This window comes from Lithobates pipiens, unplaced genomic scaffold (genome assembly GCF_037356315.1).
Source record: "Lithobates pipiens isolate NorthernLeopardFrog02 unplaced genomic scaffold, aLitPip1_a1.2 Scaffold_22, whole genome shotgun sequence".
NCBI classification, from domain to species: Eukaryota; Metazoa; Chordata; class Amphibia; order Anura; family Ranidae; genus Lithobates; species Lithobates pipiens.
The window spans coordinates 290165701-290178583 of NW_027507784.1; the positions used below are offsets into that span (position 1 = coordinate 290165701).

The following is a 12883-nucleotide window of genomic DNA, read 5'->3' on the forward strand; positions in this document are numbered from 1 at the left end:
CTCCTATACATAGTGCCCACTGTCATACCCTCCACACTCCTCTCCTGTACATAGTCCTCACTGTCATACCCTCCATACTCCTCTCCTATACACAGTGCCCACTGTCATACCCTCCACACTTCTCTCCTATACATAGTGCCCACTGTCATACCCTCCATACTCTTCTCCTATACATAGTGCCCACCGTCATACCCTCCCTCCACACTCCTCTCCTGTAATTACTGCTTACTGTCCTCCGCACTCTTCTCTTATACATAGTGCCCAATGTCATACCCTCTACACTCCTCTCATGTACATAGTGCCCACTGTTAGACCCTCCACATTCCTCTCCCTCACCTGCACATACTTCCCACTTTTATACCATCCATACTCCTCCCCTATGCCTCTTACCCACGAAAACTGTTCTTTAAAATTATACTGAATATCCTCAATGTTATCAGCTCTAGAATGGGCACTTTTGTTAGTTCAACTAAAGGAAATCTCACAGTCCTCATATTTGTTCTGCCCCATTATTAGTTCTTATTTAATTTGTAATTACTATTGTGATGTATAGAGGAACGCGGGGATGTCAGCTACTCTAAAAATAGCACTTGTAAAAAAAGTTAAAAAAGCGTCCCTGAAAATATTTTTGAAATGTTGACAACTATGCACTTAGGCACTGCCCCAGGGCCACAGGGTCAGTAGGGGGCCCCATGAAGGCTCCTATGATATTAAAGCGGTAGTAAACTTTTCTAACATTACTACTTTTTAGAGGCCCTGGGGTAGGTTATGCCATAATGTACAAGTATGCCCAGCATAATATCACATTAGGGCACACTTAAATTGTCAGACTGAGCACTCCAATGCTGTGCTGTGATCAATCCGGCGGGGCCCGGGCACTAGGGTGCCCACGTGTCCCGGATTGTCCGTAATTTATATCTCTGTCCCCAGTCCCGGGCACCTTCATTCCGGGACAATAAAGTGTCCCGGAATGAAATTGACAATCTCCTCCTCCTCCGCACTAGTGCTGCTGGGAGTCACTGCTGGTTCTTTTACCTCTGCAATTGGCTCCAGTGACTGGCTTGCAGCTTGTGTGGGGTGTTTCTGTTCCCACACACTGCGATTACATTGTGTACTGCACGGCTTCTCTCCCTTCCTCCCCCCTCCTGCCCACCTCACACTAACACATGTTCTAAAGTCCCCTCCCCCTTTTCCTCTGCTCGGATGTCACAGACAGGAGAAGGAGGGGGAGGAGAATAGACACAACAGGACGGGATGTGCTGATCTGAGGTTTGTACAGAATAATAATGCTTGGCACTTGCAGGAGAAGAAGACACAGAGACGGGGGGCAAGTTGTCAAAAAAGAATACTTGCAGCGATTTTGGGGGATAAGAGCATGCTGTATGTGCTAGGAGGCACTTTAGCAGAGGAGAGAAATTGTGCTGGGGGGGGGGGGGCAGGTTTTTTATTCAACCCCCCTTCCTGCACAATTTCTCTCCCCTCCCAAAGTGTGCCCTCCTAGCACATACAGCATGCTCTTATCCCCCAAATCACTGCAAGTATTCTTCTTTCACAACTTGCCCCCTTCCCCATCTTCAAAGACAAACTGGCTGCTATCACGGGATAATTGTACTGGTATCCTTGGAACTTTGACAGACTATCAGGAGGTGCACTCCTCTCTCCACTTACTACCCCCGCCATACACTCCGCACTCCTCCACTGTACATGTTACCCCCCTGCCATACACTCTGCACTCCTCCCCTGTACATATTACCCCCTTGCCATACACTCCTCTCCTGTACATATTACCCCCCGCACTCCTCTCTTGTACATATTACCCCCCGCCATACACTCCGCACTCCTCTCCTGTACATATTACCCCCCGCCATACATTCTGCACTCCTCTCCTGTACATACTACTCACCACCATACACTCCGCATTCCCTATTTATTAAACGTCAATTTGACCCACTTTTTTTTTTTAAGGTAATTAATCGAAACAATAATCGGCCAACTAATCGATTATGAAAATAATCGTTAGTTGCAGCCCTAAACAACACCCCCTTTAAGCCAATATTTAGTGCAATTTAAGACATGTCCACTGTTCACCACGACACGCTTTGCCTGCCATATTGTTGTTGTTCTTAATGCCTAGGGCCCGCTTTTGATCTTGCACACAGGTCTGCTGATTTCATATGCCCCTGCCCCAGAAATTGGCAAAAAAATATGTAAAAAATCATCTTTTTTTTGGGGGGGGGGGGGGGGGGTGTCCCTGAATGGCAGTTTGGAAACGTGGTCACCCTACCGGACACTTCCATCTTCACCCGGTCTTCCTTCTGGGTTCTGTGCCTTCGGTCACTTGCCTTGGCCAGGCTGCGTTGATGTCATTCCCACACATGCTCATGTGCATCCTCTCTCTCTCACCCTCCCTTTCTCTCTCATCCCCCCTCCCTTACCCCTCACACCCCTTTCATCCCCTTTCTCTCTCTCTCATCCTCCCTCTCTCTCTTTAATTTAATTTGTTATAACAAAAAATAGTTTGCATTTTTATTTATTTTTTGTTTATAAAAGGCCCCTCCAAAATCCTCAGCACCAGGCCCATGATGTTCTTAATCTGGCCCTGGGTAAGGTGACCAGATTTTTAAAATGGAATCCGGGGACATATTGTTTTTTTATTGGCAAATGATAAACTATTTTTTAAAACATATTTTCCTCAAATTATATATGTAGTGTATGAGGTATGTGTTTATGGAATGATTGACAGGGGCGGGCTGGGCCGGGGGGCAGGGATGCAATTTCCCCCCAGGCTGCTCTCTAAATCCCTGTAAAAAGGCCGATGTGCTGCCAGCTGAGAACTGAGCATGCGCAGTTGGCCGAGTGTTACTGCTAGGGAGGCTGGCAGGGCTGTATCACAGCCCAGAAGCGTGCAGGAACATTAGTGCTGTGAGCGGACATCTGTCATGTCACAGTGCTGTTCCCTGTTTCTGAGCTGACAGTCTGTGTCCAATCCATTTAGACTGAGCACAGCCGAATGGAAGAGAGTGGATCCGCTCTGCCTCCTCCAGCCCCCTCTCTCACTGTGTCCGTCCACACTGGGCAGCCTGTGTGCTGCGTCTTTGAATAGGACATGTGGGGGCGGGAACATTCAAACTGAGATCCGTCGGTGATCTGCATGGGAAGCTCTGGAAGCTGATAACCGGGCCTTCTGTCTCCTGGGCCCTTCCTTTCAAGTGAGTGAGCTGTGACCGGCCTCTCCCTTCTCTCTCCCAAATTCCACCCCCCCCCCCCCCCCTCTGCAGATAAGAAGCTTTCAGCACCCTGTGCAGTACCTGGTCCTATGTACTATGTGCTGGGCTCACACTAGTCTGCTGCAGTGTTGGTGATCTCATTGTCTTCCTGCATGTCCCATAGACTTCTATTAGTTTGCACATTTTTGCAGCATTTTCTGAAAGTGCACAAAAGTGGCTGCATCTTTGGTGCGCTATAAAAAAAACTGCAGCAAAAACGCACAACCTAAAATAAGCCTATGGGAAAACTGTGTATGTAAGCACTGCGGCTAAACTGCAGCACACCAGTGTGAGCCCAAAGGCTTGTACACACTTGCAGCAGGCACTGCCACTCCTCTGAAAAATGATCAATGCTCAGGTCACTTTTGCTCATGCTCAGCAACTCCAACCAGAGCTGTCAGTTTTTTTTTGTTTTTTTTTTGTTCAACTCGCTGGATTGAGCAAAAAATAAATAAATAGTGGTGTGTACAAGGCTTTACTATGTTGATAAAGGAATCAAGCAATTTTCTTGAGGAGTGGTCTCTCTGTGCGAACAATTTGGAGCGATGTCTCTCTCTGTCTGGTGGCTGGTACTCAAAATATTTTTTTTGGGGGGGGGGGGGGGGGAGCAAACTAAAAAATACTGAAAAAAAACTCCATCAATTGCAGCCTCACTCTGCCATTAAATGCAGCCTCACTGTGCCCCTTCAAATGCAGCCAATGTTAACCCACACCACCCCCCCGTCAGCATTTAACCAGCACCCCACCTCGCCTGCTGCCTGCCCGGCACTTAGCCCATCTTGGTGGCGGGTCAGGCAGCGAGTGATGGCGGGGAGCTGTGGGACAGGCAGCGGCTCCTGTGTTCTCTATGCTTACTCCATGCTTTTCCTCCTGCTAGACATCCAATAGGAGCGCCTGTCCTTTCGGGCCAATCAGGTGACGGATATCAGACCCGCTCTTCCTGATTGGCAGAGAGGTGGTTCAGTGTTAGAAGAGCAAATATTAATTTGCTTTTCTAACACGCCTGGGTGGGCTCTGAGCACAATGCTCTGCGCTCTGAGTCCACCCTATTTTGAAGCCTATTAGACCCTATGGTCAAGCTGCCTGAGGTGAGGTTGGGAGAAGAGAATAAATTAGAACATACGTGTGTCATGGGAGCATGAGCTGGAGGCAGAGGAGGAGATCACATCCTTAAATCTCAGCCAGGGTTCATGCTGGGACTTGCAGTCCTCTACTTTTTGGGATGTAATACCCCAAAAGTGAAGGACTAAAGGTCCCAACATAAACCCCTCAGAGCTCAGGATGTGTCACACACCCCTGCCCCCCCCCCCCCAACTAGTGAAGGACTACAGGACACAGCAGGAACCCGTGGGATCTAAGGGGACACATCCTTAGATCTCAGGGGTTAATGTTGGGACTTGTAGTTTGTCTAGTTGTGGAGTGGGGGGGAGTCAGGTCCTCAGCTCTGAGGGATTCATACAGGGACTTGCTTGTGATTTAGTTCCTGGTGGCCATGGTAGTACAAGTCCCCCACAGGCCCTGGAGGGCCACATTGTCCTCCCTGCCCCCCCCCCCCCACCTTTTGTGATCATGAAAAACCTTAGAGACTTTTCCCAATCCATCACTGTGCCATCACCGGTTCTATGGGCCTCTTGACTGGACTTGCCCCCCAGGCCTAAGGCTGCCAGCCCTCCCCTGATGATTGATATATACGTTATTTCTCACATTTCGTCCATGAGATAAAAAAAAGATACTTACTAGAATTTGTTTGGGATATGACTACCAAATGTTAAGAAGATAAGATGCAGAAAAACTTGGGGGGAGAGATGGGGTGGCAAAATTAAAATCCAATCTGGGCAGGGGTGGTTTTCAGACATTTTTTAGGGATACTATGATGGTTTTTGAGGTAAAAGTGAGGGTGCTAATGCAGCGTGCAAAGCGCTACTGCACACATGAGGGCATGGCCAAATTATAGTTGTGGCCAGCAAATGGGCGTGGTCAGCAAGTGGAGGTTTCTTCAAGGCTTACAATGTTGATCAGTATGTCCTGGCCTCTGTATGCCAATAAAAAGCCCAAAAATGCAGCACATCCCTACACTTCCTTTATACAATTCTACAAATGGAATTAGAACAGCAGCCTATATGTTTGTTGGCAATTGCAGTGCCTCTTAAGTAGTGCAACTCCCCTGGTTATATAATGGTTGAATATGTGCCCATTCATTATCTGTAGTGGGTGGGAACAGTTAGTTTGGGTATGGGACCAGGTCACCCCTGGCCAACACCATGTAGGCTTGTGACCTGAGAGAGAGAGGGCCCTCTGCAGAGCTGAACTGATGAGAGACTGCAATGAAGTACTCAATTGGGAGAAAGCAGAAGGATGTATCTACCCCCAACCATTTATTAGCGGGTCTGTAGCTGAGAGTGGAGCAGCCCTCCACGGCTTGAGTTGGAAGAAACTCATATGTGAGAAGGACCCACTGCTGGGGGACAAAGGTATAAGAAGGAGAAGTGATGCCTTGACTCAATGAGTTCATGATTTTCCAGTACAGTGCTCTGCATCAGTAATTGAGACAATAATGCAAGACTCAAGACAGTGAAGAAGAGCAGTTTACTTTAGATCATTTTCATATTCAGTTAAACTAAAGAAGGTTTACGATAAAAAACACCTTTTCCTTCTTTTATAGCACAAAGTAATATTTAGTTTGAGAGTTGTAATCCAGGTTAATGGAGTCCTTTGTGTATTTTTCTATATCGAGCATGAAATAACTCCTGCATGTTTCCTCCGTGAGTTTCCTGTAATAAGGATTGGCCACTGGTATTCTCTCTCTCCATGTGTAGGTTGGCCATCTTGTATCTTGACTGGTATGGCGCCACTTGCAGTTTTCTGCTGGATCTCACCAAAAGCTCTGCTCTCTGCACAGAATACACACAGCACGATGAAGATATCACTGTCACTTTTAAAAGGTAATACCTGGGTTTGTAAGGGCATTTGGGACACACAAAGTGAATTTATATCTCATATGGCTTTTGTGCTCAGAATTCAGCATCAAGCTAATATAAATGGGTTAAACCAACAAAAAAATCTTATATCTCTCACAGTCTCTGACAATGTGCTCTGTCCATCCACCTGCAGTTCAGCTTACAAGGGGTCTTGTTCAAACAATGGGTGATTCTTCCATCTAGAATTAAATGTTAATTTTAGACTTGCCCTTAAAAAATACATTTACCGGTAGTTGTTTTTAATGCTTATGCTACTTAAGCAATCTGCAAGGTCGGCCCTTACCTGTCTGCCAACCAGCACATACATTATGGGGTTCAGGGAGCAGCTGGTAAAGGCAATGCTAACCAGGAGTGGCGTAAAGGTCATACTTTTAAACATGACTATTAAATTCATATTTCTAACAGCAGCCAAATTAATGATTTCACCTATAATGAGCGGTGTCCAACAGACAAAGTACACTATAATGATGGTGATGACTATTTTATAGAGCCGATGGGTGTTCACAGTCTGAGATTTTCGGGCCTGTATAGCTATGGTTATATTGGAAAATATTATAACACAGAATGGAATGAAATAGCCAATCACCAGGAAAGGAATAGTAAAACACTGTGTTGAAAATATTACGTTATTCCAAGTAGTGAGTGTGTTCTCATCCCCGCAGCATTCTTCAGATGAACATTCCTTGAAAAAATAGTGGAAGTTTTTGTGCACTTCTAGGGAAACCTTCTTTTCTAAGCTTAGAGGTTCAGTTAAATTATATGTAGGGTTAAATGTTCCATTGTCAAAGTCTTTAACCAAATTAAAATTGCAATACATTTTGTTTCCAATTTTAAACTCCCCGCTAAAAATCAAAATGGGAAGACTGGTAAATATGGTTATAATCCATATCATTATGCAAGTCCATCGTGAAATGCGTTGCGATATAAACTTCCGATGAAACATTGGCTTTGCCACCGACAAAACCCGACTGAGATTTAAGGCTATAAGAATGAGGACGCTAGCATACAAATTAACAGAAATAACAAAGAGAAACATCTTACAGATGTTCTTTCCGAAGGGCCAGTGGCCTTGTAAGACAGCAAAGATGTGCAGAGGCAATAAGAGGACAGAGACAAAATCGGTGATGGCCAGGTTCAAGAACCAGATTTTAGATTTACGATTCTTCATTACAAATATGTTGAAAAAGATGACAATGGCGTTGCCAATCAGTCCTATGATGCAGGTTGCCAGAGCTATCACAAAGTTTACATAACTAAAAAGAGTAGAATACTTTTCTTGATATGCCATAAGTTCCATCATTTCTCCAGTGGAATAACAGGGGCTGTACAAAGACATGTTCCCTCTTGAAAGGTTTAAGCTGAAAATTAATAAAACAGGATGTCAGCACATGTGATACCAAATCTCATAATTATTTCTATTAGAATTAAAGTTATTCTATGTATTTTTTTTAATACATATCTGAATCTGGCTTAATATCACCCTCTTGCAATCACTTGTACAATACTCTGGGAGAAAGGGGCAACACTGGTAGCCAATAAGTTAAAATGCTAAGGGCACCTTAGCATTTCCCCCTGTTGTTTCTACCCTCCTACCCATCTCCATACATGTCTGATCTTCCTTTTCTACCTTCCCAAACCCCCTTGAACTCTCCTACATCTTCCTTCTCCGCTTGTCTAGACTTACTAGTAGGGATGGTCCCAATTTTCGCAGAACAAACAAACTAATGGGTCGTTCGTGCCGCAGAGTGCCCCATAATGCAGTGTGAGATTGCAGTGCATTGATGGCTGCTCATTGGCCAAAGCATGCACCTGACCTGCACTCTCTGCTGTGAGAGCCATGATTGGCCAAAGGTAGGGTGCCTTTAGCCAATCATGGCTCAGGGGGCTAAGCCCCCGCCCCACACGATATAAGGCTGCTTCCTCTTCTACCTTCCCAACCACCCTTGAACTCTCCTACGTCTTCCTACTCTGCTTGTCTAGACTTACTAGTAGGGATAGTCCCAATGTTCCAGTCAAACATAAGTTCGACTCGAATATTGGGTGCTCATCTGTTCACAAAACAAACAAACAAACGGGGTGTTCGCTGCAAATTTGAGCACTGTGGAGCACCCCATAATGCAGTGCAAGGTTGCAGTGCATTGACAGCTGCTGATTGGCCAAGGCATGCACATGACCTGCATGCTTTGGCCAATCACAGTGATTTCTGCTGTGAGAGCCATGATTGGCCAAAGACAGGCTGCTTTTAGCTAATCATGGCTCAGGGGGCTAAGCCCACGCCCCACACTATATAGGGCTGCTTACACAGCGGCCGTATATAATGTTATAATAACATGGAGATTGAGAGAACGTTAGCTAGAAGCAGGTTAGTTAGTGGTGTGCAGGCAGTTTGGTATATAGATATATACAGTGCCTTGCAAAAGTATTCACTCTTCTTGGCATTTTTCGTGTTTTGTTGCCTCACAACCTGCAATTAACATGGAGTGTTTGAGGATTTGCATCATTTAATTTACAGAACATGCCCACAACTTTGAAGATTTTTTATTGTGAAGCAAACAACAAATAGGACAAAATTACAGAAAAGGTCAATGTGCATAACTATTCACCCCCTAAAGTCAATACTGTGTAGAGCCACCTTTTGCGGCTATCACAGCTCCAAGTCGCTTTAGATAAGGCTCTATGAGCTTGCCACATCTTACCACTAGGATTTTTTGCCCATTCCTCTTTGCAAAACTGCTCCAGCTCCTTTAAGTTGGATGGTTTGCGCTTGTGAACAGCAATCTTTAACTCTGACCACAGATTTTCTATTGGATTGAGGTCTGGGCTTTGACTAGGCCATTCCAACACATACATGTTTCCCCTTAAACCACTAAAGTGTTACTTGAGCAGTGTGTTTGGGGTCATTGTCCTGCTGGAATGTGAACCTCCGTCCTAGCCTGAAATCACACACAGAGTGGTAAAGGTTTTGCTAAAGAATATCCCTGTATTTAGCACCAACCATTTTTCCCTCAAATCTGACCAGTTTCCCAGTCCCGACTGCTGAAAAACATCCCCACAGCATGATGCTGCCACCACCATGTTTCACTGTGGGGGTGGTGTTGTTTGGGTGATGTGATGTGTTGGGTTTGCACCAGGCATAGCCTTTTCTTTGATGGCCAAAAAGTTCAATTTTAGTCTCATAAGACCAGAGCACCTTCCTCCATACATTTTGGGAGTCTCTCGCATGCCTTTTCGCAAACTCAAAATGTGTCATTTTGTTTTTTGTTGAAAGTAATGGCTTTCTTCTGGCCACTCTGCCATGAAGCCCAACTCTATGGAGAGTACAACTTATTGTTGTCCTATGTACAGATACTCCAGTATCTGCTGTGGAACTCTGCAGCTCCTCCAGGGTTACCTTAGGTCTCTGTGCTGCCTCTCTGATTAATGCCCTCCTTGCTTGTTCTGTGAGTTTTGGTGTGCGGCCGTCTTTTGACAGGTTTGCTGTTGTGCCATGTTCTTTCCATTTGGTTATGATAGATTTGATGGTGCTTCTAGGGATCATCAAAGATTTGGATATTTTTTTATAACCTAACCCTGACTTGTACTTCTCAACAACATTGTCCTTACTTGTTTGGAGAGTTCCTTGGTCTTCATGGCAGTGTATGGATGGTGGTGCCTCTTTCTTAGGTGTTGCAGCCTCTGGTGCCTTTCAAAAAGGTGTGTATATGTAATGACAGATCATGTGACACTTAGATTGCACACAGGTGGACATCATTTCACTAATTATGTGACTTCTGAAGGTAATTGGTTGCACCAGAGCTTTTTATGGGCTTCATAACAAAGGGAGTGAATACATACACATCCTAATTAGAATTTTTTTATTTCTGAAAAATAGTTTTATGTATATATTTTTCACATTTTACTTCACCAACTTAGACTATTGTGTTCTGATCAATCACATATAATTCATATTAAAAAAACATTGACCTAAAGGCTGTAATGTAACAAAATAGGTAAAAAGCCAAGGAGGGGGTGAATACTTTTGCAAGGCACTGTATGTATATATATATATATATATATATATATATATATATATTGCAGTTAGTGTAGAATATATAGAATATATATACAAGACAGGCAGTGTAGTATATATATATCCCTGCCCCCACCTTATGTGAATGGGTGTGGGGTATATTGTACCCCTGCCAATTCACCAAAAAAAGTATCAAAATGTAAAAACCATAAAAGACAGTTTTTGGCAATTCCTTTATTTAAAAAGAAAGTGTCCCACGATGTCCACCCATCTTCAATCACGCCGCCGACCCAAAAATAGAAAAAAAAAAAACTTTGCCTCGATTTGAGGCCTCCTGCCGACTGCTGTCTCTTGGCTGTGACAGCTGTTATATAGGCAAGGACGAGGCCATTAGTATTTAACCACTTAACAACCGCCCATTGCCGATTAACGGCTTCAGTGCGGTTGTTTAACTCTGAGAGGCCGTTAATTAACGGCCTCCCAGAATTCTGCTCTCGCGCGCCCCCTGGGGCGCGCACACGAGAGCATCCGTGACCGCTGGGTCCAGTGGACCCGGCGCATCACGAATCACGGTAAACGGCCGCTCATCGCGGCCGTTTACCACGTGATCGCTCCGTCAAATGACGGAGTGATCACTTGTAAACAAGCCGATCGGTACAGCGGAGGGGGAAGAGATCGGTGTCAGCAGCGATGTGGGCTGCATCTGCAGTGCCCACATCGCTGCTCACTGAAAATTAACCCCTCGATTCCCTGCATTACTCTGCAATACCCTGCCATTACTCTGCAATACCCTGCCATTACTCTGCAACACTCTGCAATGCCCTGCAACACTCTGCAATGCCCTGCAACACTCCGCAATGCCCTGCAACACTCTGCAATGCCCTGCAACACTCTGCAATGCCCTGCAACACTCCGCAATGCCCTGCAACACTCCGCAATAACCTGCAACACTCCGCAACACTCCGCAATACTCTGCAACACTCTGCAATACTCTGCAACACTCTGCAACACCCTGCAACACCCTGCAACACTCTGCAACACCCTGCAACACTCCGCAATACCCTGCAACACTCTGCAACACTCTGCAACACTCTGCAACACCCTGCAACACTCTGCAATACCCTGCAACACTCTGCAATACCCTGCAACACTCTGCAACACTCTGCAATACTCTGCAACACCCTGCAACACTCTGCAATACCCTGCAACACTCTGCAATACCCTGCAACACTCTGCAATACCCTGCAACACTCTGCAATACCCTGCAATACCCTGCAACACTCTGCAACACTCTGCAATACCCTGCAACACTCTGCAACACTCTGCAACACTCTGCAACACTCTGCAATACTCTGCAACACCCTGCAACACTCTGCAATACCCTGCAACACTCTGCAATACCCTGCAACACTCTGCAATACCCTGCAATACCCTGCAACACTCTGCAATACCCTGCAACACTCTGCAACACTCTGCAATACTCTGCAACACCCTGCAACACTCTGCAATACCCTGCAACACTCTGCAATACCCTGCAACACTCTGCAATACCCTGCAACACTCTGCAATACCCTGCAACACTCTGCAACACTCTGCAACACTCTGCAATACCCTGCAATACCCTGCAACACTCTGCAACACTCTGCAATACCCTGCAACACTCTGCAACACTCTGCAACACTCCGCAATACCCTGCAACACTCTGCAACACTCTGCAACACTCTGCAACACTCTGCAACTCTCACCAATACCCTGCAACACTCTGCAATGCTCTGCAACACCCGCCAATACCCTGCAACACTCTGCAATGCTCTGCAACACCCGCCAATACCCTGCAATGCTCTGCAACGCAGTACTCTGCAACGCCATACTCTGAGATACCCAGCCATACTCTGAGATACCCAGCCATAGTCGGTGATACCCTGCAATACCCAGCCATAGACATCCCCCCCGCTCCCGCCGCCCTCCGCCCTCCGGTGCTTCTACTGAATCGCTAATACGATCAAAGCCAGAATCTTTTTTTTTTTTTCAGGCTTCCCAGCTTAGAGGTGAGATGCGGGGTCTTATTGACCCCACATCTCACTGTAAAGAGGACCTGTCATGCCATATTCCTATTACAAGGGATGTTTACATTCCTTGTAATAGGAATAAAAGTGATCAAAAAAATTATTTTTGGGGAAAAAAATGTCAAACTAAAATAAAGTAAAATGAACAATAAAAAAAAATGTTTTTTTTAAAGCGCCCCTGTCCCCATGTGCTCGCATGCAGAAGCGAATGCATACGTAAGTCCCGCCCACATATGAAAACGGTGTTCAAACCACACATGTGAGGTATCGCTGCGAACGTTAGAGCGAGAGCAATAATTCTAGCCCTAGACCTCCTCTGTAACGCAAAACATATAACCAGTAAAAAAAATTTAAATCGTCGCCTATGGGGATTTTTAAGTAGCGACGTTTGGCGCCATTCCACTAGCGTGTGCAATTTTGAAGAGTGACATATTAGGTATCTATTTACTCAGCGTAACTTCATCTTTCACATTATGCAAAAATTGGGCTAACTTTACTGTGTTTTTTTTTTTAAGCACAAAACAGTTTTTTTTCCAAAAAAAAGCATTCGAAAAATTACTGCGC

General features: G+C 45.3%; 2 protein-coding genes across 2 annotated transcripts in view; one reads left to right on the forward strand and one right to left on the reverse strand.

Annotated features, from left to right (window-relative positions):
- The first annotated feature begins 1205 nt into the window (after positions 1-1205).
- Positions 1206-12883, forward strand: part of LOC143924730 (uncharacterized) — a 49603-nt gene continuing 37925 nt past the window's right edge. The window contains exons 1-2 of the mRNA XM_077449162.1: positions 1206-1269; positions 6083-6208. The gene's annotated coding sequence lies outside the window, so the exon portion shown is untranslated. The remainder of the gene's footprint in view (positions 1270-6082; positions 6209-12883) is intronic.
- LOC143924731 (chemerin-like receptor 1) lies at positions 6204-7596 on the reverse strand. The gene has a single exon (XM_077449163.1). The coding sequence runs from the start codon at positions 7578-7580 to the stop codon at positions 6468-6470; it is 1113 nt and encodes a 370-aa protein (XP_077305289.1). The 5' UTR covers positions 7581-7596; the 3' UTR covers positions 6204-6467.

Bases quoted from the DNA above. Each gene is read 5' to 3' on its own strand.
- LOC143924731 (XM_077449163.1), bottom strand. From the start codon at position 7,580: ATGTCTTTGTACAGCCCCTGTTATTCCACTGGAGAAATGATGGAACTT.